The sequence below is a fragment of the Ciona intestinalis genome, chromosome 3 (genome assembly GCF_000224145.3).
Source record: "Ciona intestinalis chromosome 3, KH, whole genome shotgun sequence".
In the NCBI taxonomy this organism is placed as follows: Eukaryota; Metazoa; Chordata; class Ascidiacea; order Phlebobranchia; family Cionidae; genus Ciona; species Ciona intestinalis.
Genome location: NC_020168.2, coordinates 4,287,825 through 4,314,808, shown reverse-complemented (window position 1 = coordinate 4,314,808; position 26,984 = coordinate 4,287,825). Strand labels below are relative to the sequence as shown.

General features: G+C 33.0%; 1 protein-coding gene across 2 annotated transcripts; it reads left to right on the top strand.

Moving 5' to 3' along the window:
• Positions 1-846: 846 nt before the first annotated feature.
• Positions 847-23,229, top strand: LOC100178711 (1-phosphatidylinositol 4,5-bisphosphate phosphodiesterase gamma-1). 2 transcript variants are annotated; one of them, XM_026833607.1, is made up of 35 exons: positions 847-1,090; positions 2,075-2,132; positions 2,427-2,576; positions 3,261-3,354; positions 4,199-4,240; positions 5,004-5,036; positions 7,335-7,419; positions 8,587-8,708; positions 8,881-8,932; positions 9,315-9,416; positions 10,387-10,505; positions 10,867-10,952; positions 11,670-11,790; positions 12,332-12,417; positions 12,853-12,935; positions 13,347-13,407; positions 13,737-13,804; positions 14,356-14,490; positions 14,729-14,892; positions 15,265-15,471; positions 16,011-16,142; positions 16,264-16,441; positions 16,924-17,102; positions 17,427-17,535; positions 17,740-17,806; positions 18,037-18,188; positions 18,372-18,471; positions 18,789-18,910; positions 19,389-19,476; positions 19,913-20,061; positions 20,759-20,873; positions 21,016-21,198; positions 21,643-21,731; positions 22,008-22,183; positions 22,603-23,229. In XM_026833607.1, the coding sequence occupies exons 1-35, from the start codon at positions 926-928 to the stop codon at positions 22,625-22,627; spliced, it is 3,897 nt and encodes a 1,298-aa protein (XP_026689408.1). In that variant the 5' UTR covers positions 847-925; the 3' UTR covers positions 22,628-23,229. The 2 variants fall into 2 exon arrangements, with proteins under 2 accessions (XP_026689408.1, XP_018666895.1); XM_018811350.2 differs by lacking the exon at positions 5,004-5,036 and having other exon boundaries at positions 854-1,090.
• The last annotated feature ends 3,755 nt before the right edge of the window (positions 23,230-26,984 follow it).

Genomic DNA, 26,984 nt, shown 5'->3' with positions numbered 1-26,984 from the left:
TCTCAATGAACCGATAATTGCTGAGTGTACATTAGTGCAGTAAAGTCCTGACTTCGTTCTACCCAGAGATAATGTGTAACTGAGCAGCGCGAGTTCAAGTGAGTAACTGAGCAAGTAAGAAGTAGTCTATTTTAAGCAGTTTTTGCCTCACAGATAAAAACAGTAAAACGTGAAAACTCAACAATAAACGATGCACACAATAAGCACTATATGTATGGGTGTGGGGGGTAATATGGGACATCTTTAGCACATCTTTTTCATATTTTCCGATCATGTTTTAAACAATTATTAACGACATATGGGAGTCGTGAGGATACGGTTTCATATTCTTTTAGTATTTTTTCTGTACAACCAAATTAAACGAGAAAACAGAGTCAAAAAGGTGTGCCATCTTTCCCCACCCAGTACGTAAACGTATACACGTTTAACGGAGAGGATTAACCAACGGGTGTCGCTAGAGTGCATTGTTTTTATCTTCCGTGTTGATTCCAACGTAGTTTGTATTGGAATAGTTTCCTGTTGGTGAGATTCCCAGTAGACCTCAACCGTAGTGTGGCAATCGCACCTATTTGCTGTAGGTCTTGCTATAGTATGACACAGTTTATTATATATGTAAAAATACGCCACAGAACCAGTCAGACAGTAGGGTGATGATATTTTAAGCCTAATTTAAAGTTATTATACAATGTGAAGTAGGTAATAGTATTTTAAAGTACCTATATTATGAAGTTTTTTTTATTTTTGATATGTTTATTGTTATATATTCCTGGAAATAATGTTTCTTGATGTTTCTAACATCTAAACTACTGTTTAATGTATATTGGTATTTTAATACCATGTTTTGTACAGCAGGTGTTGAGGTGTACAAGCAATTGAGAGTATTTCTCGACCTTTTATATCGTTTTACATGTAATAGCTCAACAAAATGCCGGTCCAATATCCAAATGGGCCAACCGTGGTACATGGAATCGTGGACCCAAAGTTTCAAAATGAATCTGAGTTGCAGGGTGTCTTGCGGCGTCTGGTCATGGGAAACATGATGAAAAAAATTGTGGTTCGAAAAGGAAAATTAGAGGAACGAACATTTCAAGTGAGTTTGATGTTTGATTGTATGGCAGTCTGCAGGGCAATTCTTTGGCCGGTAACCACTGAAAAGTTTGGTTATAAGTGGTTCTTAGGCCTCATTGATATCACTGTATAATATTTGAGATTTTTTGCGATTGTGTCTGAAATTAACTTTGAAAATGCGAGAGTTTTGGACCAAAAATTTTACTGGTCTCCAGCTAAAGGATTATCGTACAGAATAAAACAGTTCCCATGTTCCTGACGCGATCTAACCTGTGTGCGCCAACTATTTTCCTAGTATGTGGGTACATTTGTTAGCGTATAAATCAGTACGCAAAATACTTACATTTCCAATCAAATTTATTAAATCATTCTTATTTTGCTACAGATTTGGTTCATTGTTTAATTAACGACCAATTATAGTGTGCATAAAGGTGTAAACAAAGTCTAACAAAGTGTGTTTGCCTGCCATGCTCTGCAGGCTGCATAGTATGCTGCTGATTTAATCAGTGTCCAGATTTGGAAATAACGAACTATTCTCCACACAAATGTTTGTTTCCCCTAACACCCATGCAATTTTAATGATTTGTAAGCTAAAGCGATGATAATCGAGATTATTCCTTTAAGCCATAATAAATTATAAATGATAATCTATACAAAGCCAAAGAAAACATCCTTTGCCCAAATGTCAAACCAATCTATTTTGACCTTAAATATACACCTACTCTTTAATCATATGTATAAGTGTTTTTATTGAATAGATTGGTTTGGAATTAGGCACTCAAAGAAAACTGATCCCCAACCGTGAACTGTGATGTACACCGAATTAACATTATTATCGAATGTAACTTTTTTATCTTTATATGGTCGGCAACCACGATCACTATAACTTGATGTTATGTTTCATGCACCTTCTGCCTGCTTATGATATTTAAAAAAACGAATATTTGTTGTGGATTTAATAGTTAACAATGTAGTACTGCTTTTATTATAAAGAAATTACTTTTAGGTTAATCTGGAAACTCGACAAGTTGTTTGGCAGCGTGCAGGAGTGCTAGAAGGGTCAAGTGAGTTCATGTGAAAACTTTATTAAAAAAATATTAATGTTTTTATTTTCACTTGTGTTATTGTTCTGAAGTTTTGATGAGAATGTATATTAAATAAAAATGTGTTATCACAACAAATGAGAAAACTATATGGCCCATTATAACTTGTCTGTGCCTGTCTAAAGTCTGTACAAGTACAATAGTGGTAAAAAGGCCTCACAAATGGAATAATAAAACGCCTTTTATTATATTTTCTTTGGAATTTTTAAATATCAATATTTTGCCCGAAAATTTAATTAAAATTTTGTTGTTCAGTTGATATTAGTGAGATAAAAGAAATCCGGCATGGCAAAGTTTCACGAGATTTCGACAAACTCGCAGATGTTTCTCGCAAGTTGGATTCTGCGGTCTGCTTTACAATTCTGTATGGAAACGAATTTAATCTCAAGATTTTATCAATCGTTGGTTAGTACATCATTCTTTCTTTAGTTTGAAAACCTTTTTTTTTAATTGACACTTTTTGTTGAGAAGTTATTTAATTTAACTTTTTTGGGAGGAAATTATTTAATTTAAATTTTTTTCGGGGAGATTATTTAATATAGCATTTATCAATATTTGTTAATATTTTATGTTTTTTTAACATTTACTTGGTAACTAACACTTAGTGTATTGGGTAAAAATAAGTTTAACCCAATGGATTTCATCAATCTCTGGTTAGTACTCAGTTAATTTTGTTTGCTATGCCAATATTTGTTCATGAAAAGACAGGTGTTCCAACTTGGTTGGTTGATATTTAACCTGGCTGCTTACTTCATTTTGTGGTGGGAAATTTCAATTCAGACATTTTTAGCGTGTTTAACTATTTTCTTTTTTGGTTCACAGTTTCAGAAAGGTAAAACACAATCTACAAATGCTATTTTTATTCCTATCTATATTTTTATATGTTCGTCTCGGAATACCAAATATTATAATAACAGTGTCTTGTTCCTGAACTATTATATCCTCTTTAAACTATGCAGGAATTAATATTAATATTCCCGTCAATGTTAAAAACAGATTTATATATCTCATACAGTTTGTTATCTACATAATTTTTTTGCACCTTTTGCAATACCTATGTTGTTAAAAGCCTTGTTCTTATTTATTCAGCTAAACAACAGAGCGAGCGTGAGGTGTGGATCCGGGGTTTGTCTTATCTTGTAATCGATACTTTGAAGTCACATTACACACTTCAAGTTGAGAGGTGAGAAAAGGAATTGGTAGCGATCTTTTGTTTTGTAATAAATCCCACGAATCTAACCCTGTTGTGGTGCCATATACTTTAAAAATTCTTGATAATGAAGTAATGGTAACGATCTGGAGCTACGAAAATCAAGTCAACAGTAGAAGGTTCTATTAGAACAAGAAACAATGCCATTTATAATATATATATATCTCTAATACAATTGGTTGGATTTGATTTTTGTCTGTTACATTTTTGTAGCACCAGGTCCTAAGACCTAAATATAAAAAGATAAAAATGTTTTATCTGTTTTTCTTTTTTTTTAAAATTTTTTCTTTTAATGTTGGTTTAAAAATGTGTAGCATTAGCATATTCTATGGTTAGTCTGATTTATTTGCTGTTAATTTTCTATCATAATGCCATTGGTATCATACAAATGCGAGGTGTATTAACAAGTAGCTTAAGGGTCTGGAAGATGTTTTATTTTTAAACTGAAAGTAGTTAGGAATGTAAAATTAATATTGATTTTTCCCTTTATAGCTGTATTGTCAGACGTAGTTTTCTATTTGATGAGCTATATTTACTTGTCTCATACAATGTATTATGACATCACAATAAAGTTTTTGTGATGCAACTTATAATTTCTAGCTACCCTTGTTGAATCACAAAGTCACAAAAAACTATTATTTTACCCTAAATCATGTGACCTGTACTCTGCCAGTTATTGGTTGGCCCAAATATATTAAATGCTACCCACCGGAAGGACATATGTGACCTGAACGACCGAATTAGGAGAAATTACTGACAAATCTCTTTTCAATAAGGCTTTATTTATAACTCTGGTTAATTATAATTAACTTTTCAGGTTCCTAAGAAAGGAATTTAACCAAATTTGCCGCAGAAACTTGTAAGTGTTTGTTTGATCATTATATTCAGCCACACTTTTGTTTACTTTCATTTCCTCTTTTGTTATTTAATTTTACCACATTGTCACCTTATTTTAAAACTTGTGCTTTTCCAAAACTATTGCATCATTCAGTGTCACTTATGAAGTTATGTGTGTTATAGGAACCACACTACAGGTTTTTGGGTTATCTCTGGTTTAAAATATTGACAATGTCCAATACAATACCTAATGTTAATAAAATGGGCATCGCCATTTATCGTATATACATATTGGTATCCCAATTTGTGTTTGAAAAAATAAATGCAAATTTAAAACCATCTGTCATGAATTTAGGCTTTGTAATTTGTAAGCTTAGGCATCACAGATGAAACTGGTTGTTTTTAAATGTTCTAGATCACAAATTATAAAAATAGTACTAAAATGATTTAATTTGTTTTAATAAATATATATATATAAATTTTGTATTTTAAAATTTCAACCAAAAAACAACTAAATAGTCATTTTTACTAGATCAAATTTTGTTTAAAAATATTTTATAATTTCCCCCCAAAAAACTGTAGGCCCATGGTCAATTTTACTGATTTGCTTAAATTTGTATAAATTTGCGACCTATTTAATAAGTGACTCTGAATGATGAAACTTATTCTTCCCGGTGTATATCAGTAGATTAATTGTTATGAAGCATCATTATGTGTTGTATTTGAACCTCACTAAATGTTTTAATGCCACCCACCATACTGCATGTTTTAATTTCTTTCAAAAGGAAGAAGAACAACACTGATGGTGAAGAACCAAGGTTGGTGTCAATTTGATATTTAATTAAAAAAAAAATATCCTTTAAAAAAATGCCGCATTTTTGCACTTAGTTGCATAACACTAAATGTGTACAATTTTTTTACTTATAAAATGCCTGTTTTTTTAGGTGGAGTGTATATAAAAGCACCTCTATTCTCCATTTATTAAAAAAAAACATTTAACGACTCCTAACATAGGAATAAGACACCTATCATAAGGGGTAACGAACTAACTCTGGCCTACATACCAGATGCCCTGGGATACAGATACACGCTAGAGGCCTTTCACCCTTACAAAGTAAAATTGATTTTTTTCAATCTGAAAGAAGTCCATTATCACAAATCAGTGAAATCACAATATGTGAACAAACAAATTTTGGACTCTGAACTCTACAATAAATGTACAATGTTAATACATATGATATATATATATAAGAGGGTGAGGGAAGGTGGCACACCTTTAGCACATAACATCCAGATATCCTGATCGTGTTTTAAACAATTAACAACAGTCTATGGGAGTCATGAGGACTTAGTTTTATATTTCTTTGAATGTTCTTTGTTTACTACTAAATGGGATGAGAAAATAGAGTTAAAACGTGTCCCATCTACCCCCACCCTACTGTATATTATATACAAGGTTTAGGTTCCTAACCATTATAGTTTTGAAAGCATGTTGATATTGCTACTATAATACTAACTGATGCACAAATTTGTATGCTGCGTCTTGATGTTAGTTTTTAGAGTAAGATTGCAACAAGGTTAATTCCAAGTGCATGATGATGGTAACACTGCATGACTGCTGCTGTAATTTAGTGTATATATATACACTTGTGAATTAATTAAAGTGTGCTCACTGTGTCCATGTTGTAATTGGAAACTTACGAAAAAACTGTTAATCTTGGAGAATTTTATCTTGCCAACTTACAGCCAGAATATTGCTGAATTTTCTGTAGTTATCTTATCTAAAACTTTAAAATAATAAAGGAACAGCATAACTTGGTATGCCTTTTTTAATAATACAGTAAAAAGGAAAAATGTATTTTTGAAATTGGGCATTGAAAATGGGTTATGCCATAAGAAAGTGGTAGTGTATTGATACAGTATTAACACCTAGCTCAACAGCATTTGCTATATTTTTGTGGCATTTGCCTGCAAAGATTTTTTCTTAGTTAGGAGTTATATAGCATACAACATTTTGTATTTCTAAATGTTTGCATGTCTCATTTTACATCTGCATGAAGTCATTTAAACGGAATGTTCATTATAAAACGAACACCTCATCAATTGTTGTTTTAAAGTACCATTTATTAATATTGCATTCTGCTTACAATGTTTTATCTGTATATCAAACATTTATATCTAGCTAAAAAAAATTATAATAACACTCTGGTTTGAAACATGAGAAACTTATGCATACTGATGCACAAGATAAATAACAAACAGTGTACCAGAAAGTGAGTGATATGACCCTAACACGCATGGGATAGATAACAAACAGTATACCATCCGATCTTTAGCACACTGACACATGATATGCGTGCATATCACATCAGTTAGTGATTCTGCAGCCACATATAGGTATTGGGTCTTTAATTTGCCCCATGTTACACTTAATTTGCCTTGCAGAGTAATTGAGTTTACCTTGTGTGCTAGCGTGGCTACACAAACATGCAATACTCTCATGCTGTAGTGTAATGTAAATACTGTATGTAGTTATGTTGTTGGATATCCTATAACAACAATGCTATGTTTCCTACTACACTACACACAATAGTTCAACCCACACTGTTCGTGTTGGATGCTTATTGATACAGAAAGTATAAGAAACATTATATGCTGTATTACTTAATCCTCACTTACTAAACATTTACACAAAAGTGATGTACCCACATACCCCCACACAGAAAAATAATACTTATATTGATAAAATATATTGGTAGAGTGACATAATAAAATTAAAGACTCTAGAATGTATTGATAGGCAAAAGTCATAGTTTTAACTAAGTTAGTTTTAAAGAGTGGTGTTTTGTCTTTAGACCACTTGCATAAAAATCTGTTTGCAAGTATTTATGTTTGAGTGGGTGAGTGTGTCATATCCTTGTGGATGTGAATTGTGATGTCATAAAGACCAGGATGTCATAATGGCACTAGTTTCGTTTAGAGTGGGGAGAAAATCATGTTACACTCTTGTTGTATTCAATTCCTTCCCAATTTAATTTGAAATGTATCCAACCTTTGATTGCATTTTGAATCAATTTGTCCAAAATTAACAAATTTGTTTTAAATTATTAATGCAGAATCACATTAAGGACGGTGAAAGCTTGGCTTCCTAATGTTAACGCCAAAGCTCTGCCCACATCACAGCTAAAGGAAATGTTTCAGGTAAATTCAATTAACAAATTGCTCTTATCTCAAATTACATGCTTGTTAAGAAACGTAGGGGGTTTGAAAAAAACAATTGATATTTTCTTTTTTGGCAAATTGTAGTGTGTTTTTTTTTCGATGGATAATAACAGCAAAATTACATTTATTGAAAAATGATTTGGATAAAATATTAAAAACTGGTAAAAAATGCTTAGCTTTATACCTAAAAGAAAGTATGCATAAAAATACATCACATAATATTTTGGTAAGTTTTGTTACTCACTGGTGTATAAACAGCTGATAGATTAAAGACCGCTTTAAATATTAATCTTATTTTTTTTTAATAATTTTACACTGATAATTTTCTGCAGTGTTTCCGATTAAATTTTTCCAAAAAAAAGCGCAACACTGCTCAGGTGTTAAATGATTAATGCTTGAAACCGGATTTGTTTGCTTGTAAAAGGAAATGTTGTTCCATGTTTTACCTCAGTCATGGGTCTCGTTATAAATTAGAAACCACTTCCTTATATTCTTGATAATGCGGACAAACATACCATAATGAAACGGGTCATTTTAATTAAACATGTGTTATCAACGAATGTTTTTTTTTATAGAAATGAATCATTTGTTTTGCCAAAACATAGATTTAAATTAAGGTATTACAACCTTTTATTTAAACTTTCCCATTGTATTTGAATTTGGTATTTAATTTAAACCATGTTACTTATATTATTATGTTTAGGGTATTTATGTTACTTATGTATATTATTATATTAGATACAGTAGGGTGGGGGAAGATGGGACACCATTAAGCTCTGTTTTCTCGTCTCATTGAGGAGTAAACAGAAAACATTCAAAGAATTCTAAAACTACATTCTCACGACTCCCATAGACCGTTGTTAATTGTTTAAAACACTATCAGAATACTTGGATATTATGTGCTAAAGGTGTCCCATCTTCCCCCACCCTACTATATAATTTTTTCATTGATGAAAATAACACATTGTTTTATATATGATTTTATATATACTAATGCATTGAATTCTATATATACTATCGATCATGGCAGCGAAAGTTAATTTTAGCCAACATATGTGTATTTAAAGCTAGTTTAAATCACCTGTAAAATGAAACCTATACTCAGTAATCAACCTTTGTTATATGTGTATTGTTACATCATAACAGGAAGTAGACATAAGAAAAAGAGGGGAAATTGGTTTTGAACAATTCGTTCAGTTTTACTACAACCTCATGTTCAGTTGCCAGAAAAGCATCCTCACTTTTGTGCAGCATTATTCTTCAGACAGGTGAATATTCCTTGCATGACCTGTTTGATTGTACCATAGTAGATTTATAAAATACAAAATGTTCAGTAATGATTCGTAAATAATCCTGTTTAAAATTTACGAATAAACAAAAGAAATAGCACAAAAGTATTTTTTAAACTGTTTGGTTATCATGGTTACTTATATTTTACAGGTTACGGTTCACTGCACACGATTTTCAGAAGTTTCTGATCCAAGAACAGAAAGTAAAAAAATGCAAATCATGTTATTTATTCGGCTGCATGCTTAAGATAATATTTTGAAGTTTAAGACTGTGGTTTCTAGTTCGTGGATTGATAAAAACTACTTGTTTTTTAACATTTTAAATCGTAAAAGCTAATTACACGATTAGTCAATGTCACACTGTCCAAAATATGATAACATTATCTAATTTTTTATCACATTTACTTAAGTTGGTGATCATGTATTGTTGTTATGGTGTATGCCTAAGTTTAATATTTTACTGTAAATTACTTCTCTGTAGGAAAAAAAAGGCAAATAAAATTAATGCTATGTCCATGTATGTATGGGCATGGTTGGGTTTATGGAATTGTTCTTAAAAATTTTCTATAAGTTTATTCATTGTAGGAAGATTGGGCAAATGATATAAACGCGGTGAAGACCTTCATGATTGAATATCTTGGTGATTCCAGTCGAGCAAATGATTCGGTGTATTTTGATAACAAGGAGGTGGGAAAAATGTATTGTGCAACACTGTTTTCTCTTTTCTGTGCAACACTATTTTTTGTTCCTACTACAAACATACATATACTAATAGATTGTAAACCTAATAAAAGAAGATTATTTTTCTATTTAAACCCAAGAAAATAACCATGTAGTGTTTAAGGATGGTATGACATAATGTGTATTTTTGGAGACAATTAGATTTTAAGATGTTGTTTCAGTTCAATTAAAAATCCCTATATCACATTTCCAACATGACATCAGGTAATGGGGAAAATCCAGGTCACAAACTTCCTTAATATAATATTTCCCATATGTATATAGTAGTTACATCAATACATATCCTATTTGTTGTATATTGTATTTAAATAATACCCAAGTGTGGCCAGAAAGGTGACTTCTAATATAGTGGGGGCGGGAAGATGGGACGCTTTTTTCATTCTATTTTCTTTTTCCATTGGGTAGTAAACAAAAAACATTTAAAGAATTATAAATCCGTTTTCTCTCGACTCCCATAAACTGTTGTTAATTGATAAAACTGTATCACAATTTATATATATAATGTGCTTAAGGTGGACCCCGCTTGATTTTGGTAAAACCGCTTGATTTTGGTAGTACATTTATTGGGCATATAGTGGGACATAGATTGATGGTTTCCCGAAATTTTAATTCTCAACCCGCAGGACTTAAGTGTTTTGTCTCTTGACTAAAATCAATTCGACAATTCATAATATCTGTTTATGAATTTTAGAATAAGTGCTCAAATTTAACTACTAATTTTTTTTGGAATAAGTGCCTAAATGTAACTGCTTATTTACCAGGTAACTGGTGATTTTTATTATTTTCATGTGTTTTCCGATACATATTTTCTCCAATTCAGCCTTATTGAAAAACATTGTTTTCAAATAATTTGCAGTAAACAAGAATAAATATAACAATAAAGAATTTAAAAAATATTCTTCTTTCTTAATTCTAGATGATGGCTTATCTATTCTCGAAAGAAAATTCTTTATGGAATTCAAAATACAATGAAATCCCTGATGGAATGTTGGACAAACCATTATCTCAATATTGGATTTCTTCTTCACATAACACGTAATTAAACACTTTTCTACTGAATATATGGCATGGTATTCATTTTGCTGTCAGTAATGTAAGCCGGTTTGGGGGGTATCATGTAAAAGTGATGTGTAATGTAACCATTTATAGTCTTTGATATATGAGTCAAAAAGAGTAAAAAGGAAGTGAAAAACAGTGCTTTAAGGTTATTATCATTTTAACTTTTATTAACGGGTGTCTGCTTTTAAACACACCAATTTTGATAAAATCATACATGCTTTTCTTTTTTTTTGAGCAAATTTGTTTAACTAGTTCCACTAGTTTTAGTTTTAACTTCAGAAAATGAAAGCTTTCAGAAAATGAAAACTATCATACCATACATTCCTGTTTCCCTCAGATACTTGACTGGTGATCAGTTCAGTAGTGAATCTTCATGTGAAGCGTATGCACGTGCATTAAGGATGGGATGCAGATGCATTGAGTGTAAGTTTCCTATACAGCTAATGTATTATTCACTACAAGCAAAATCATTGTTCATTTACCATTTACATTATATGTAAGCAAGGCATGGTTAACCTTTTGTCCTTCCTTATGCATTCTGGAACTTATTAACCCACAGTGCCAGAACCTATATTCTATATCTTCATGTACTGTAAACCTGGTGCAGTAGTACATTGTTTTAAATTATTAAACTTATACTTTAATATTCAATGCTGCTACCATTGTGGGTGTGTGTACTTAGCCATATTTAATAGTTACTCCAATCCAGTGGCCATAAAGTGCTTGTAATCAGACATAAACTATATGAACTTACCACATATGGTCTACAATAGGACATGTTGTTATAACTCAATACCTGATCATCACCTGCATATTTGTAGTGAATTGTTGCCAGGACACAGTGGTTAGCTCGCCTGACTATAGCCCAGATTTTACTGGTTTAATTTTCGACACTAATACCATTGTGGGGGAATTCGTGTCCTTGAGCAAGACACTTAAAAATTGCTACAACCCAATAGTTCCTTTTGGGTTTTCTGAATTGTCAGCCATACATAAAAAAATAAAAGTCCACAAAAAGTATTTACTTACAAAGTTTCATACCTGATAACATAAGTGGGCATGCGGTCTATGAAACAAAAAACCTGTATTATGACTGTTGTTGCCCCCCTGTAATTAAAACAATTATTCTTTTATTTACAGTGGATTGCTGGGATGGTCCAGATGGCATGCCACATATATACCACGGGCTAACCCTCACATCCAAGATTAAGTTTCATGATGTTTTGAAGACAATTCGTGAACATGCCTTTGTGGTGTCAGAGTAAGTGTCATGTAAAAGTGATGTCACACTACATGTATTACAGAAATATAAAAAAACTTTCCAAAACTCATCTCCAAACTGACTTTTGGAGATGAGCTATACTGCATTTATGTTTCTGTAATGGTTATGGAAAAATTTTTTGGAGGTGGAAAGTTTTGAATGTAATGAGAGAATCTTAGTGTTTGTCTGCACATTGCAGTAGGAATAATGTTATTTAAATCTAATGCATAATGTATAGTGTTTTGTGTAAAGTATTTTTAAAGTTTACTCAAAACCTTGTACATTAAAAAATTTATAAAGATTTTTTGCCAACTTTTATCAGAATCACATAATGCCATTAATGTACATATAGACCGTGGCCTAGACAGTTGGTAATGATACGATTCATGTCAATCTATCTTAGCTTTGCAGAATTTGCAGAATGTTTGCAATTTACACAAAGAAAATACAAACTAAATTCCTTCTTTGGCATTTTGTGATGTGCTATATTAGTACCAATATATATATATATTACAATTTTACATGTGATTCCTATTTCCAGCCTTCCTGTTATCCTTTCTATTGAGAACCATTGTAAATTACCTCAGCAGAGACATATGGCAACTAAGTTTGTTGACATATTTCAAGGTTAGTTTCTTCAATACAGAAGTGCATACCTTGTCATATCATAACTTGTTTACTATTTGTTGCTAACTAGCTGGTACCCGGCTTTATTAGGCTTTTACACAGTTTTGGATTATTTTATTTTTGTATTTAAAAATTCATTTTGTGATTTAAAGAAGAAATTTCAACTAACTGGTTTATGTTTTAGTCTTACTTAATTAATGCTGACTTTTGTTCAACACCTTTAATTATAATTAACTATAATAATTCTTCTCACAGTTTTATTCATATTGACGTTTTAACATCTAATATAAGCATATTAGTTCAAAATGCTTAAAATTATACGTACTTTAAACAATTTTAATGGTATTTACCTTGATGAAGACAAAGAATACAATTTCCACAATATATTATTTTTATTATATTATGTTTAGTAGCAACATTTTCTTCATTACACAGACATGTTAGTTCGATTATCTGTGTCTGCGAATGAACAAACCCTTCCCTCACCCAACCAACTTAGAGGAAAGATAATTATCAAGGTGTTTGATTATTAATTATTTGTAAATAGAAGAAAAAGTAAAAAAAATTTGCAAGGGAAACTTATCAAAGAAAATTGCTGTAATGTTTGTAATGAATACATTGTTGTAACTTGTAATTGAAATTTATCATCATAGTTTCAGCATTTAAAAATTAGGAATATCTTGGTTTGGTAATTTATATGTGAAAGTGATGCAAAAATTTATAGGAAAAACAATTCAATATTTAACCTATTTATTGATTTTTAAACCAGCAGTTTTAAAAAATGAAATAAAATCTATATTATGTACTTCATACTCAAAAGTAACACCCTGAAGCCTAACAATAAAAAAATATTGTTTATAAAGCTTGTTTTATGTTAAAACCAGTGGCTTTAATTATTATCTAGCACTTAACAATAACTATTGTTACAGCATAAGAAGTTAAGTGATGCAAACAGATCGACTGAAGTATTCATAGAACGAAGTACAGCAGGTGGGTTTTATATTATTTTTATGACTTCTACCACATGAAAAAGTTAGTTTCATGTTTTCTATGAATTTGTAAAGCAATTTCTGTATTTCTTAAATGAAGTTATATTTTATAAGTGTATGATAATCAATTAATCATATACAAATATGGTTTTATTTGCTAAACCTTAAAGATATTGCAAGTATTTTTGGATCATAAAGACATAAATAATATTTTTCTGATGGAAACCCCACTTTTCTGTTGTGAATGTCCAAACATTTGCTAATTTTATTCGTGGTAAAAGTCATTGCTATGGTTATGATTATTCACGATTTTATAATTAACCCATGCAGACCTGACAATGGATATCAGCAACTCAGTTAAGAACGGTATGATGTATTTTGAAGACCCAACTTTTAAGGTGAGATGAGATCAAATCATTTTTTTTATGATTTTTGTAAATATTTTCTCTCTTTATTTTTAAAACGTTTTTCTGTCTACCCAAAGAATACAAAGCTTGCCAAATCAAAAAAGTAACACGCTTAACAAAATTCGAAGAAAGTCCGAACTCCCAACTGCATAATTAAATAGTATATCATATACTGTCTTTCAACTATTCGTATCGAGAAATGAAATTAAGATGTTTTCATATAAATATCGAGAAAATAAAGAAACAAAATATAAAATATAGAAATAGTAGAGTGGGGGAAGATGGGACACTTTATCATTCCATTTTCTCGCACATTTGGTGGTAAACAATGAAAATTTAAATTTTATAAAACCAGATCCTCCAACCCCATAGACAGTTGTTAATTGTTTAAAACACGATCAGGATATTTGGATATTTTGTGCTAAAGGTGTCCCATCCTCCCCCACCCTACTATGTAAAGAAATGAAACATAGATACATGAAATTAAAATTAAAATGTCATGCTTACTGTCAAATACCCACTTAACCTCACATAACACCCAGGAATGGAACCTTCATTATTTTGTCCTCACGGAAGATAATAAGTTGGTTTATACGGAGGAACGACAAACGCAACCTCATGATGACACAACGTCCGAGGATGGAAGCATAGATGAGTCAGCAAATAATGATCGAAGGGTAAGAGGTTCCTTGGCTCGGTTTTGAACACAGAATCCTAAAACTCCCATTTTGAACTGGTTTATCACAGTCAAACCAGTTGAATTAACATGGGACGAGCCATTTCTGGTGGGCCAAAGTTATTTTCAGTTTATTGAGAACAAACTAATTCAGTAAACTTGAATAAATTTCAGGGCATGAATCCTTATGCTTGAAAATTCATTGAGTTAGACTAACCATCATGTCCTCCTCATTTTAGGGTAGTTCTGACACCACTGAGCTCCACTATGCAGAGAAGTGGTATCATGGGCAGATGGGGAGGGATGAAGCTGATCAATTACTTCGTGATTATAATGGGAAAGATGGTTCATTTATGGTGAGGGAAAGTGCAACCTTCATTGGAAACTGTACATTATCTTTCATGTAAGTATGAAATCCTATATTTTGTTTTTTACTGCGTTAAAATTATTTTTAGTTTATTTATTTTTGTATTTGTTATGTTTTTTTGATCTTTTTTATTTTAAATTTAACGTAAAAAAAATAAATCTCTATATTTTTTGTACCGTGTTATAACTTGGGGAGTTTTTAATCATTTATTTATTTATGTATATTTTTATGTTCTTTAGGAGCTTTTCCATTTTAAATAACCATGAAAAAATATTAGATATTTAATATTCTATATGTTTTTGTGTTTTTAGTTGTAGATTTTTGGTAGTAAAAAAAGGTTAATTACTTTTAAAAAATGAACAAAAAACATAATCTTTCAAATGTTTATACCATACCACATTTTCTCAGGTACCACGGGCGTGTCACACACTGCAGAATTCACTCGCAGCAAAACAACGGGCATACATACTTCTACCTTGTTCATGCTCTCTTGTTTGATAGTTTATACAGTTTAGTATGGCACTACCAGCGCTACCCGCTCAGAAACGCCAAGATGAATTTTGAACTTTTACTGACTGAACCTGTTCCGCAACCCAATGCACATGCTAATAAAGAGTAAGTTTAGTTATGTATTTGGGAGGTGTAGACCAATTTTACATCATGTTTTTATAGTGTATATGAAAACACACACTGGTAAACTTGACTGTGAGGTGTATGAATACACAATGTGTTTGGTGCTTAAAAAGACACTCATGTTATTACTCAACCGTAAGCATTAAGTGTATTAACACAAAATGTTTCTGGTGTATTAGGCCATTCGGGGATATCCTAGAATACTTTATTTCGAAACTACAATTTTTAATCTTTTTTATTCCTCTAGTACAATATTTTTTACCCGTGTAAATTAGTTTATGGACACTTCAATAAAAGCCTTGCTGGATTATGAGGTATAAAATGATCAAAAATTAGGTAATTTTTGCGTTGTGATAATTAAATATTGCGCATTTGACGTTTTCGTACCATACGTTACGCATGAACATTGAAAATCACGCCATTTTCTGTGAAAATGTTGCCGGTTACAAAAACTCAACAAAAATCACAATTCACATATTTCACTCATGAGGTGAAACCTAACTAACCCCTCACCACCATAGATGGTACCATGACAGCATGACACGAACGGATGCTGAGAATGTTTTGATGAGAATTCCCCGTGACGGAGCTTTCCTTGTGAGGAAGTGTCGATCTGATGACCCTTCAGTGACCTCTTTCGCTATTTCTTTCAGGTAAGGATAACCATTGTCATGTTTTGGAATGTGAAAGTTGAATAAGCATGTATTGTGTATAGACACACTTTAATATATATAAGTTAAATTTAGATGACTTATGGCTTGTTTTTTTTCACAGAGCTGATGGAAAGATAAAACATTGTCGAATAAAACAGGAGTCTCGCTTGTTTGTGATCGGAAACGCCACATTTGAAACTTTGTGCGACGTTATTTCATTCTATGAGAAAAATCCTCTTTATAGAAAAATGAAATTGAAACACCCGGCAACTAAGGAACAAGTGCAGTGTCTGTTACAGGTGATTTATGGCTTTGCATATAATATTTTATTGTATATGTATGAAGAGAACTCTACACATAGTCTACTGGTGCTGTAGCACAGCGGTTAATGGTTCTGCCCCAGTAACCCAGAGGTTATGCGTTCAAGGCTTGTCGCTGTTACCCTGTGGGCAAATGTGTTTTGGGCAAGACACTAAATTGCAATTGCTTCAACCCAGTGGTCATTTATGGGTTATCTAAGCTGTGCAGGAATTACCTACCTACAAACTTAACTCATAAGCTGGAACGAGGTGTATGAAACAGAACACCCATGTTATAACGACTGTCGTTTTTCCAGTCACACGAAGATAAATCAGATTACAGTTCAAATAACGCTACGCAAAATTAAACTTTATACCCATTTACCCCTAACCCCATTTTTTATACCTATTTACCCCCAACCCAATTTTTTACACCTATTTACCCCTAACCCCCTTTTTTATACCCATTTACCCCACCACAGGAGCCCAACTTCTACAGTGAAGACCACGGAGCTGTAGGTGGAAGTGTGGCTTACGTACCCCCCAACTTTATGTCAGTAACAGTGAAAGCTTTGTACGACTACCGAGCCGCACGTGATGATGAACTTACTTTCTGTAAACACGCCATCATATCTAACGTTATTAAACAAGATGGCGGATGGTAAGTTATAATGTTTAAAAAAAAGTCGGTAAAATCTATTTTTTGCATGGTTAAGTATAATTTCAATCAAAAATTTATAATATTTAAAAAAAGTTAAAAGCTATTTTTACATGGTTTATTATAGTTTCAACAAAAAAAATTAAAAATATTAAAAAATTGAAAAAAAAACAACTTTTTTTAAATGGTTGTATAACTTTAATCAAAAATATATAATATTTAAATTTAAAAAAGTCGATACATTTTTTTTACATGGTTTAATATATTTTTAATCCAAAAATTGTTTTTCGTTTTGTATAATTTTATAAAGAAAATAATATTCCACAGGTGGCGAGGGGATTATGGGGGAAAAGCAGGAATGTGGTTCCCAAGTAATTATGTGGAAGAAATGGAATCTGCTAGCAAAGAACCTGGGAGTACTAACTTAGATGACGCTGTGAGTGGATTTCAATTTTTAAAAAAGGAAGGTTTTTTGACCCACTGGCACTACTAGTAATAGGTCTACTTCCATGTTTTACATTTTAATGCAAATGATGATGTTAAATTAATGTTTCAAAACACCCCTTTTTTAAATGTGTCTGATACAGCGACCTATATATTTCATACCAACGTACTTTAAACGGTTTTCTCCACTCCACAGAAAACTGGCACAAACGTACTTGGAGACATGCAGAAAGGAGTCATTGATCTTGCTAACTCTAATATAGGTTTGTTATTCTTTGTATAATAATAAAGTAATATTCATTTATTAAGTAATACAGTTTGCGGTTGGCAAAACATTACTAGAAGTTTATGTCTAATATAAAAAGTACTGCAGAAAGGCTAAAATCAAAAAAGGCATCGAATAATTTTAAAATCTAAATAGTTTTTATAACAACATTTTTAGAAAAACAAGAGTTGATTTTGTTTTTATAAACCTCCATTTTTGTTTCCACAGAGCTGCTTCCATCTGGAAGGGGCCACCAGAAACATGCGTTTCGTATTTGCCGGTCTAACGGGGACCAGCTTCACTTAGCAACTGAAACTAAAGATGATCTCGTTTCTTGGTTGAATAATTTGAAAGAAGCGATTGATAAACATGATTCGCAGGTAGTTTTGTATGGGTGTGCAAATATTTTTGATTTTTGTAGTCGTAATAAATCTATGTTAGTGTGAAAAATTTATCGTCTAAAAGAAAATTTAAAAAGAAAAATTAAACATTTTTTAAATAAAAAGGCATTTTTTTGTTATTTGAGGTAAAACAATGTTTGAAAATAAACATTTAATTCTTAGGCAAAGAAATGGAAGGATATTGAGAAACACACAAGGATTGCTGTTGAGTTGTCAGATCTGATTGTTTATTGTCGACCTGTCCAATTCAATGAAAACGCAAGTTAGTTCAGATTTGATTTTAAATACACATTTAAAATAAGCAAATTTCCATTTTTTTCACAGAATTTAGTGTTTTTATTAGGAGTTTTTTAAATTAATATAAATTATTTGCCTACCCCTATTTTATATCAACATTTTTATATATATATTTATGTCAACAATGTTAATTCACTACAGTTCAAGATCATTAAAAAATGCTGAGAATAAATGCTTGTAAAAATATTTCTTTTACAACCTGAAAATACACAAGTGCGGTAATAAAAGTCCATTTTCTTTTGAATTTTTGCCAAAACTAAAAAAACGATTGTTATATAACAGAGGGCCATTGTTACGAAATGTCATCCTTCCCTGAAAGCAAAGCAGAGCGATATGCATGTCGCGATAAAGCAAGAATATTCATCAATTACAACAGAAAACAATTCTCAAGAATTTATCCGAAGGTAATGAAAACAGGTTATATATCTCTTGAAGGAATGGATCTAACTTTTAAGTAGCCACTGGGCTAAGCTAGGAAAGCTTGATCCAAATTCAGACACCACAGGATCAAAGCATGTAATCACTGCCAAGAATAAATAAATATAGAATATGTTACTATAACTTGTACATTGATTTATCCTCTTATGGCCTGAAAACGACAGTCATTTTAACACAGGGTTTTTTACACCTTATGCCAGCTTATGAGTTATCATGTTTGTAACTTTGATTGTTTTTTGTTTTGTTTTTTTACTTAATATAAACCTATATAGTAACATTGTGTGTTGGGGTAATTGGGCCAACTCTAGCTGTGTATTTATTATGAATAATTAAACATTTTTTAACATTTCCGACTTTTTCTGTATTCATTAAAAATGATCTAAACCCTTTATTTTTATAATTTCTTTATTGTTACACACAATCATCCACCCATACTTAACACAGGGATCACGAGTAGAATCATCCAACTACAACCCAATGCCATTCTGGAATTGTGGAACCCAACTTGCTGCTCTTAACTTTCAAACTGGAGGTTTGTAAGATATAACTTTAGTTGTTTGATAAACAAAGAAATCACTTTTATTTGAAATAATGCTCAATTTTTGCATAATTACAAATTTTGTTTTTAAAACTTACTTGGGTTTATTAATTCATGTTAATACTTGGACCAACTTAAGTATTTTTAAAATTTAAAAGAAGTTAAGTTAAAGTAATTGCTAGGAAATAAAAACAAGTGAGCCTTAAAACAAGTATTTGTGTGTTTCTTTCAACCGAAAACGCTTTGAAAAAAACAGGTTTTTAACCAAAAACCTTTAAAAGGCATTTCAAAATATTCTGCTCATTATTTTATAAAAACCTATGTTTTTTTCCTTAAAAACCGAAAAGCTTTTTATAAAAAACTCTGTTTTAACTAGAAATCTTTAAATACCATTTCAAAATATTTCGCTATTTATCAAATATTTTCACAGACCGTTCTATGCAGTTAAACGAGGCAAGGTTTGAGATGTTTAACAGATGTGGATACGTTCTACAGCCTCAGTTCTTTGAGAATGAACTTTATCATCCGTATAATAAAGGAAATATACAAGGAGTTGAACCTCTTATAATGAACATACAGGTCGGTTATTATTGTAAATTATATTAATAAAATAATTTTTGCCTCTTCAATTATAATTAAAAAGTCCAACAAAACAACAGTTATGTCAGTTAAAACGGCAAATAGTAGTTACAATGCAACAAAACAGCTATTAATTCATGTTTATACTTCAATACATGTTTTCACTTAATTGGAAGAAAATACCGTTGTCGCTTCACCTAGCAAATTAGATACTTGTTTAGGGTTTACCGTGGTATTTTTGGAACACATTTTCCTTGAGTGTGACAATACACCCTTTTTGTAGCTGGACAGTGAGTATGAGGTTTATGAATACACCTTGTGTGTCTGGGATATAAGGAATACACCTATGTTACAGCTAGACAGTGAGCATGAGGTGTGAGTCCAAACTCGCACCATTTTTTTAGTATCATACATTATTTTACTTCTGACGTTTGAATACACCATGTGTATCTGATGTACAAGAAGACACACATACATTGTAACTTGACAGCGAGCATGAGGTTTATAAATACAGCAGTGTTTCTGAGGTATGTGAAGATAAGGACACCATGTTACAGCCAAACAGTAAGCATGTATGTATATGAAGAAACCCATGTCATAACTCGACAGGGAGCATATGCACCACTACCATTAAAACAAAGCTAATGAGATGTTCTTGCTGTTATAGCATGAGAAATAAACAAGTTGCCACACACAGGTAATAGGAGCTCGCCATCTTCCAAAATCCGGTCGTGGGTTGGCTTGCCCATTCATTGAGGTTGAGATTATTGGATGCGATTATGATGATGGAAAAGTTAAAACACCAAAGAAAGGTGAGATTGTTTAATTGGTAATGTCACAATAGTCATTGTTTTTGCATAAAATTACTCCAAAAATTTTATTTATTTTTTTCAAAAATTTTTTTTTGTGAAATAAGTTTTTGCACATTTAAACCTTTCTATTACACCACAACAGATGACAATGGTTTAAACCCAACATGGGACAACAGCAGTAGCACGAACAATGATAGTTCTTTTGATTTTGACATCCTGGTACCAGACACAGCCTTCTTAAGGTTCACTGTGTATGATCAAGATATGTTCGGCGATCCAAACTTTCTGGCCATGGCGAGCATACCGGTGCCTTGTGTTAAGTCTGGTATGTTTTATTATTATGTAATAGTAATAAATGTTATGTTTGATATAGTTATATAAAAAAATTAATCATAAAAAAATAAAAAAAGGTATAAAAAAGAATAAAATTTAAAAAAAATAAAAAAAATTAGACGTTAAATAGTTTAAATATTTTAACTTTACCCCATTTCATCATTAGTTGGTGTTTTGAATACAAATAATAGAAAAACTTGAACGAAACTAAAATTGATACAGTAGGGTGGGGGAAGATAGGACACATTTTCATTCTATTTTCTTGTCCCATTTGTTAGTAAACAAAGAACATTTAAGGAATTATAAAACCGCATCCTCACAACTCCCATTGATCATTGTTAATTTTTTTAGACACGATCAGAATGTTTAGATATTATGTGATACGTGTCCCGTCTTCCCCCCACCCTACTATGAGATGTTATTTCCCTATATACAGGTCTAAGGTCTGTTCCACTAAAAAACACATACAGTGAAGACATCCCGCTTGCTGCTTTGCTGGTTCATCTGGATGTGAGAAGTGCCAAGGTAGATATGTGGGTTTAACTCATTCTGTTCAAACCCTGCTCTTAACTTGCAACTATGTAGTTACAAAAACTTGTCTTCCCTTTTTTTTAATAGGAGTTTTTTTTCTGTTTATGTGATTGCAAATCATTTGTTTAAATCAGCATTCTAAAAAATAAAACCTCTCTACAATACTACCATGACCTGCAGTAACCTTGACCTGTAGTAACCTTTACCCATAGTAACCTTGACCCATGGTAACCTTGACCCATAGTAACCTTGACCTCATGTAACCCCTAGGAAGAGGATGATGGCCTGTATGACTCAATTCAACGCCTCAGAGACCAAACCAAAGAACTTCAATCTAAAATAAGCAGCCAGCAATCTTACAACCCAACAGACATGATGTCATACCACCAACAACTGTGCGAGACACAGAAAGCACTTTTTATGCAAAATGAACAGAGAAAGGAAAGGTATTGGAAAATGTGATCTTATTTTTCTATTCAATTCATATGGGTGAGGTCCACTTCCTATGGCAAGCCACATTATTTGTGAGTTACCCCACTTTGCGAGCACATTTAGTTGCTCACAAGATCTGAACTTTATATTTGTCTTTTTTTCAAATATCTTTAGTTCTTTTTGTAATTCTTGACGTTTCTTCGTCTACCATCAAAATTATTCTTTTTATTTGGCTGCAAATCTTTTAGGCCACAAAAGTAAAAACACCAAAAATTATTTTTCTAAACAATGCACCAAAAAATCTATTTTATGATTCTTGTGTACATTAAGTTCCGACTCAGTTTTGCATGGCTCCGAACCTATTTAAAATATTCCCCCTGTTTAACCTTTCAATCTTTTTATCTAATCAGTGATTCAACTTTTATTATTTCAGGATGATTCAGCGTCTAAGGCATTGAACTTATGATGATCAATGTTCATATAATCATTATGACATCATATTCACCATTATGATGTCATATTCTAATATCACGATATTCGACCAATTGTCTTCATTGCTTTTCTATCTTCTTATGACATCACAATATCACTTATGCTTTCTTACGTTCCCACAATTGATGATGTCATCGGTAATGATGTAACTATTGATGACATCACAAACATATATTCAAAGCAATTGTTTCTGACACTGATTTTTTACCCGGAGATTAAAATCTCCATTGTTCCGTCCTCTATTTCACAATCATGTATTCCCATTCGACATTCTCAAGTAAGGGAACTCCCCTCCATATGTAAATAAGTTCCCGGTGGTTCCCCTGTCGCGAGAGCTTTTTCTTCAAGTGCTATTAAGTTCAAAGTGGAAGTGCTATCAGTTTGCTCGTAGACCTTTTTACTTTTAATCTCTTTCCGAAGCAAGTGCAATACTCCACAGGCCTCCGTCCTAATGTGACTTCATAAACCCCAAAGTGCTATGACGTAATAAGACCCACTGTAGTCATCACGTCATGCCTTGTAAGCTGTCATGTGACTTAAATATAATTCCACCATATATGGAGAAAATGTGTTTTCTTGTGTTTTGAAATTTAGAGTAAGTGGAAAAATGCACCAAACAACGAGTTTTGAATTCGGTAATTCTCGTTTAAGAACCGCGTTAGCCACGACGCCAAACAATTTCTTACAGAACGACAAGAAATTGCTTCAGCTGAAAAGTTAGTGTAATATTAAATTGACTCTGTGTAGTATTACAGAACGGAAGCCACCAGGAACTACAGTCCTATTATAATATGCGGCTGCGTTACAAATGCTAGGAAAAGACAGCTGGAGAGCACGGGGTATCGGGGAATAACGGATGAGCGTTTTGTAAAATAAAAATACCCTGTTTTTTATATTTCATTTTAATAAAGATTGCAAAGAGTTGTTCTAAACGAAACCTTTGATAAATTGAGCAATCAAACTTTTGAAATCATGTCTGTAAGTGCAGCTGCTCATCCCGTAAAAGATAAACTGTCGTTCCGTTTGCTCTGGCAAGTGTTGCGATGTGTTTTGGACTTTAGTTGTTGTTCAACCAATCAGCATATCTTAAATCCATGCAAGTTTCACCACGTTAAATACATGTATATATATTGCATATTTTTGTAACTTATGTTTCGTACAGTCTATATATATATAAGCATATAATTAACAGTGCAGTACTGTGGTATTTAGTGACTTGACTGTTTACTATGTGTTTACAAAAGTCGCAGGAATACCGTCAAAATAATTATTGCTGTGATCTTTCACAACCCGCTGTTACTATAAATAGCCAATATATCAGTGTTACCTGATTTCAAGCTGCGTCTATATCAACTCACAAAAGTTGTAAACTCAGTTGTTTAAAAGGCAACACGGTGCGTGGAATTCGAACGAAATGCAATTTAACTATTTTACCGCACGAGTTTTCACCGTTGCTCCTAGCAATTAACCAATCAGCTTCCAGATTTCCAGACGACCATCACATTTTCAGTTTTGCGTTATGTCTTTTTGTTGTCAGTTTGGAGCGCGGTTTGTTATTTTGGTTTGCTTTGGAACAAGTGTTTAGCGATTAGAAGTTGTAATGTAGTTAGCTGAGGACACAACATAGGTTATGATAAGGGTTTTAATGTAAATGTTATTACATGAGCAATATAGTGCATTTATTTCTTGTGCTAATATTAAATGTCTGATTTACAGCTGCTGGTTATTTTGAAAATAAATACTTTAATATTTTAATTATTTGAATCTATATTGAAACAATATAGACCGAAGTCTTCAATGTTATCTCGCTCACGAATGAAGAAGCATTGAGTGGCAGCCGCCGATGCAGCTTTGTATTTACAACGATAAAAGTGAGTTAACCTTATTATGAAACAGAACGGTTCTGATTTGTCGCTGCTTATAGCTCATAGTTTCAATATGTTAGACCTTTGTTTATATAATGTAGCCTAGATGATGCGACTTAGTGTTAAATCCAACTGACGTTTTATTACTTCTACAGACAAGAGACTGAGGACGAATCCAAAACCCCAAGAACGAAGATGGAGCCATAGCATACCCAGACTAGGATTTATTCTTAGTCGATGTAAGTACTAACTTATGTGAGCTGTAGCATAAAAAGTCCCTTTTACTTTATCGAATGCTTGTTTAAAAATGGAATGTTTATGTGGTACACGGTGTGTGGTGTGGGGAAGTATACGGAGATCAAAAAGTTAAAGTCCATCCTTGCACACGTTAGTAAAGCAAGGTAGTTGGGAATCTTGGGTTTTATTTCTCCATGTGTGTGTGTGTGTGTGTAACCAACCTGCATAAGAACGGTGCGCGCAGGTCAGATTTCCCCAACCTTAACCCACACTCCTGGTGTCACTTATCAGCAAGGCGGGCAGTCGGCATCAGATAGATAGAAGTGACATCGCTATAATTAAGGATCGCTGATAGGAAGTTTAAGTTAGACAGAACTGGGACACTGCACCCGCGGCCGATACAACACGTGTCATTGCACTCAGGCCAAAACAGTAGACTGTCCTGGTTTGCGTAAAAACATACACGCCGGTGGTTCCTGTCAGCGAAAGCTGGCGGGTTCCACTGCAAAACAATTAGGCGCCAAACCTGCGACTAGGGTAGGGATCAAAATTACTAAAAATGTCAACCCCTGTTAAGCCCCCTAAAACACTAACTAATTAATTATTTTTCGAGATGTCAGTTTATGTTGTCATTCCTTTTTTGAACCGACAACAAGCGCGGATATGCGACGCAAACTCGACGCTATTGCGGCAGATTTAGTGATTGCGAAGATCACTCGGTCGGATCAATCTTGTGTTAAAAGCAAAATATAGCCATCTTCCCAAATCCGTTCTTCTGCAGTTTCCCTCTTTCATAACCAAATTTAGATGAGACGGCCAAATAAAATCGGTTCTTTATGTTTATTAATATTATATTGGTCCATAGAGAATGCTGTGTTGCTGTGCTTCTTGTATGGGATGGAGTATGGTGGTGTTGGGGGATTGTGGTGTTTATTGTATGTATTGACACACACTTACACTACACACGAAGTGAACTGTTATTTTCTGATAAATCCATGGTGTGGGCATTTCTGTGACGCCACTTTAGTGACAAGGGTAAAATTTCTAATACAAATTCTACACCCTGCTGATGTTGGGTCTTTTGAATAGGGTTGTCATTGCCGTGGATAAAAGGCTTGCATGGAGTGTCGGACGTTTTTGTATACATATTGTGCCTATTAATTTTCAATCATTAGCAATTTACTCCTTGCGATCGGTACCGACTTTACGTGCCTTTTTAAGATATATATTAGGGTGGGGAAGATGGGACACCTTAAGCACTAAATATCCAAACATCCTGATCGTGTTTTAAACGTTTAACAACGGTATATGGGAGTCGTAAAGGTAGTTTTTTAATTCGTTGAGTGTTTTTTGTTTACTACCAAATGGGGTGAGAAAATAGAATGAAAAGGTGTCCCATCTTCCCCCCCCCCTATAGCACCTTTTTTTGCGTTTAGCCTGCTCGCTGCTCCGATTTCCTCTCGTTATTTTTTGTCTTTTTGTTTGCTTTTTTCGCGACGTGTTCGTAATGGGACTTGGGAGCCGATTCCATTGTGAATCTAACCCGTGCGAACCTGTTTAACTTTTGGGTCTCTATATCGCTATAGCATGACCTACCATGGTAACTCAGAATTTACAGTTCCACACTTCTTATACACAAAATATTTACATACAAACATTAACACATGTGATGCAAATGGTTAGGTGCTACAGCTCATACTTTTTATATTTTTATATCTTAAATCATTGGATCAGCCAATGCTAGATCAGAAGTATGTGTCGTGTCACATTTTTCACGGTACAGCTCTTAACGCGGTAAGCCACGTATAACGATGGTGTGTTGGGAGGTGTAAGTTCAGTTTATAAGACGGCCAGTCCAGGTTGCGGTTCGTGGTAATGTGTATTGTGCGTGTTTCTGGTTGGTTCGCAGTCTAGCGGCGCTTCGAATGAGCTTAGCATTGTTGGGTGGCGTCGGTCGTTGTCTAGCGGGCCTTGGTCTCCTTGAGAGTAACTTTGATTATGATAAAAAAAAACATATATTTAGAGCTACTGACTAGAGGTCCTGTTAAATCAAAAAACCTAAACGACCACGAGCGAAGTAGCCTTTTGGGCGTGGTTTAAAACGTGCTATAAAATAAACCCCAATGGTTAAAGCGCGCCTGACTCTAACCTGGAGGGTTAAATGCTCGTCGCTGCTACATATTGTGGGCGTATGTGTCCTTGGGAAAAACACCTAACGACA

Coding starts and splice junctions, on each gene's coding strand:
- LOC100178711 (XM_026833607.1), top strand. CDS start 926: ATGCCGGTCCAATATCCAAATGGGCCAACCGTGGTACATGGAATCGTG. Junction 18,472..18,788: donor CCAATTCAATGAAAACGCAA/GTTAGTTCAGAT, acceptor GTTATATAACAG/AGGGCCATTGTTACGAAATG. Junction 19,477..19,912: donor TCTTAACTTTCAAACTGGAG/GTTTGTAAGATA, acceptor ATATTTTCACAG/ACCGTTCTATGCAGTTAAAC.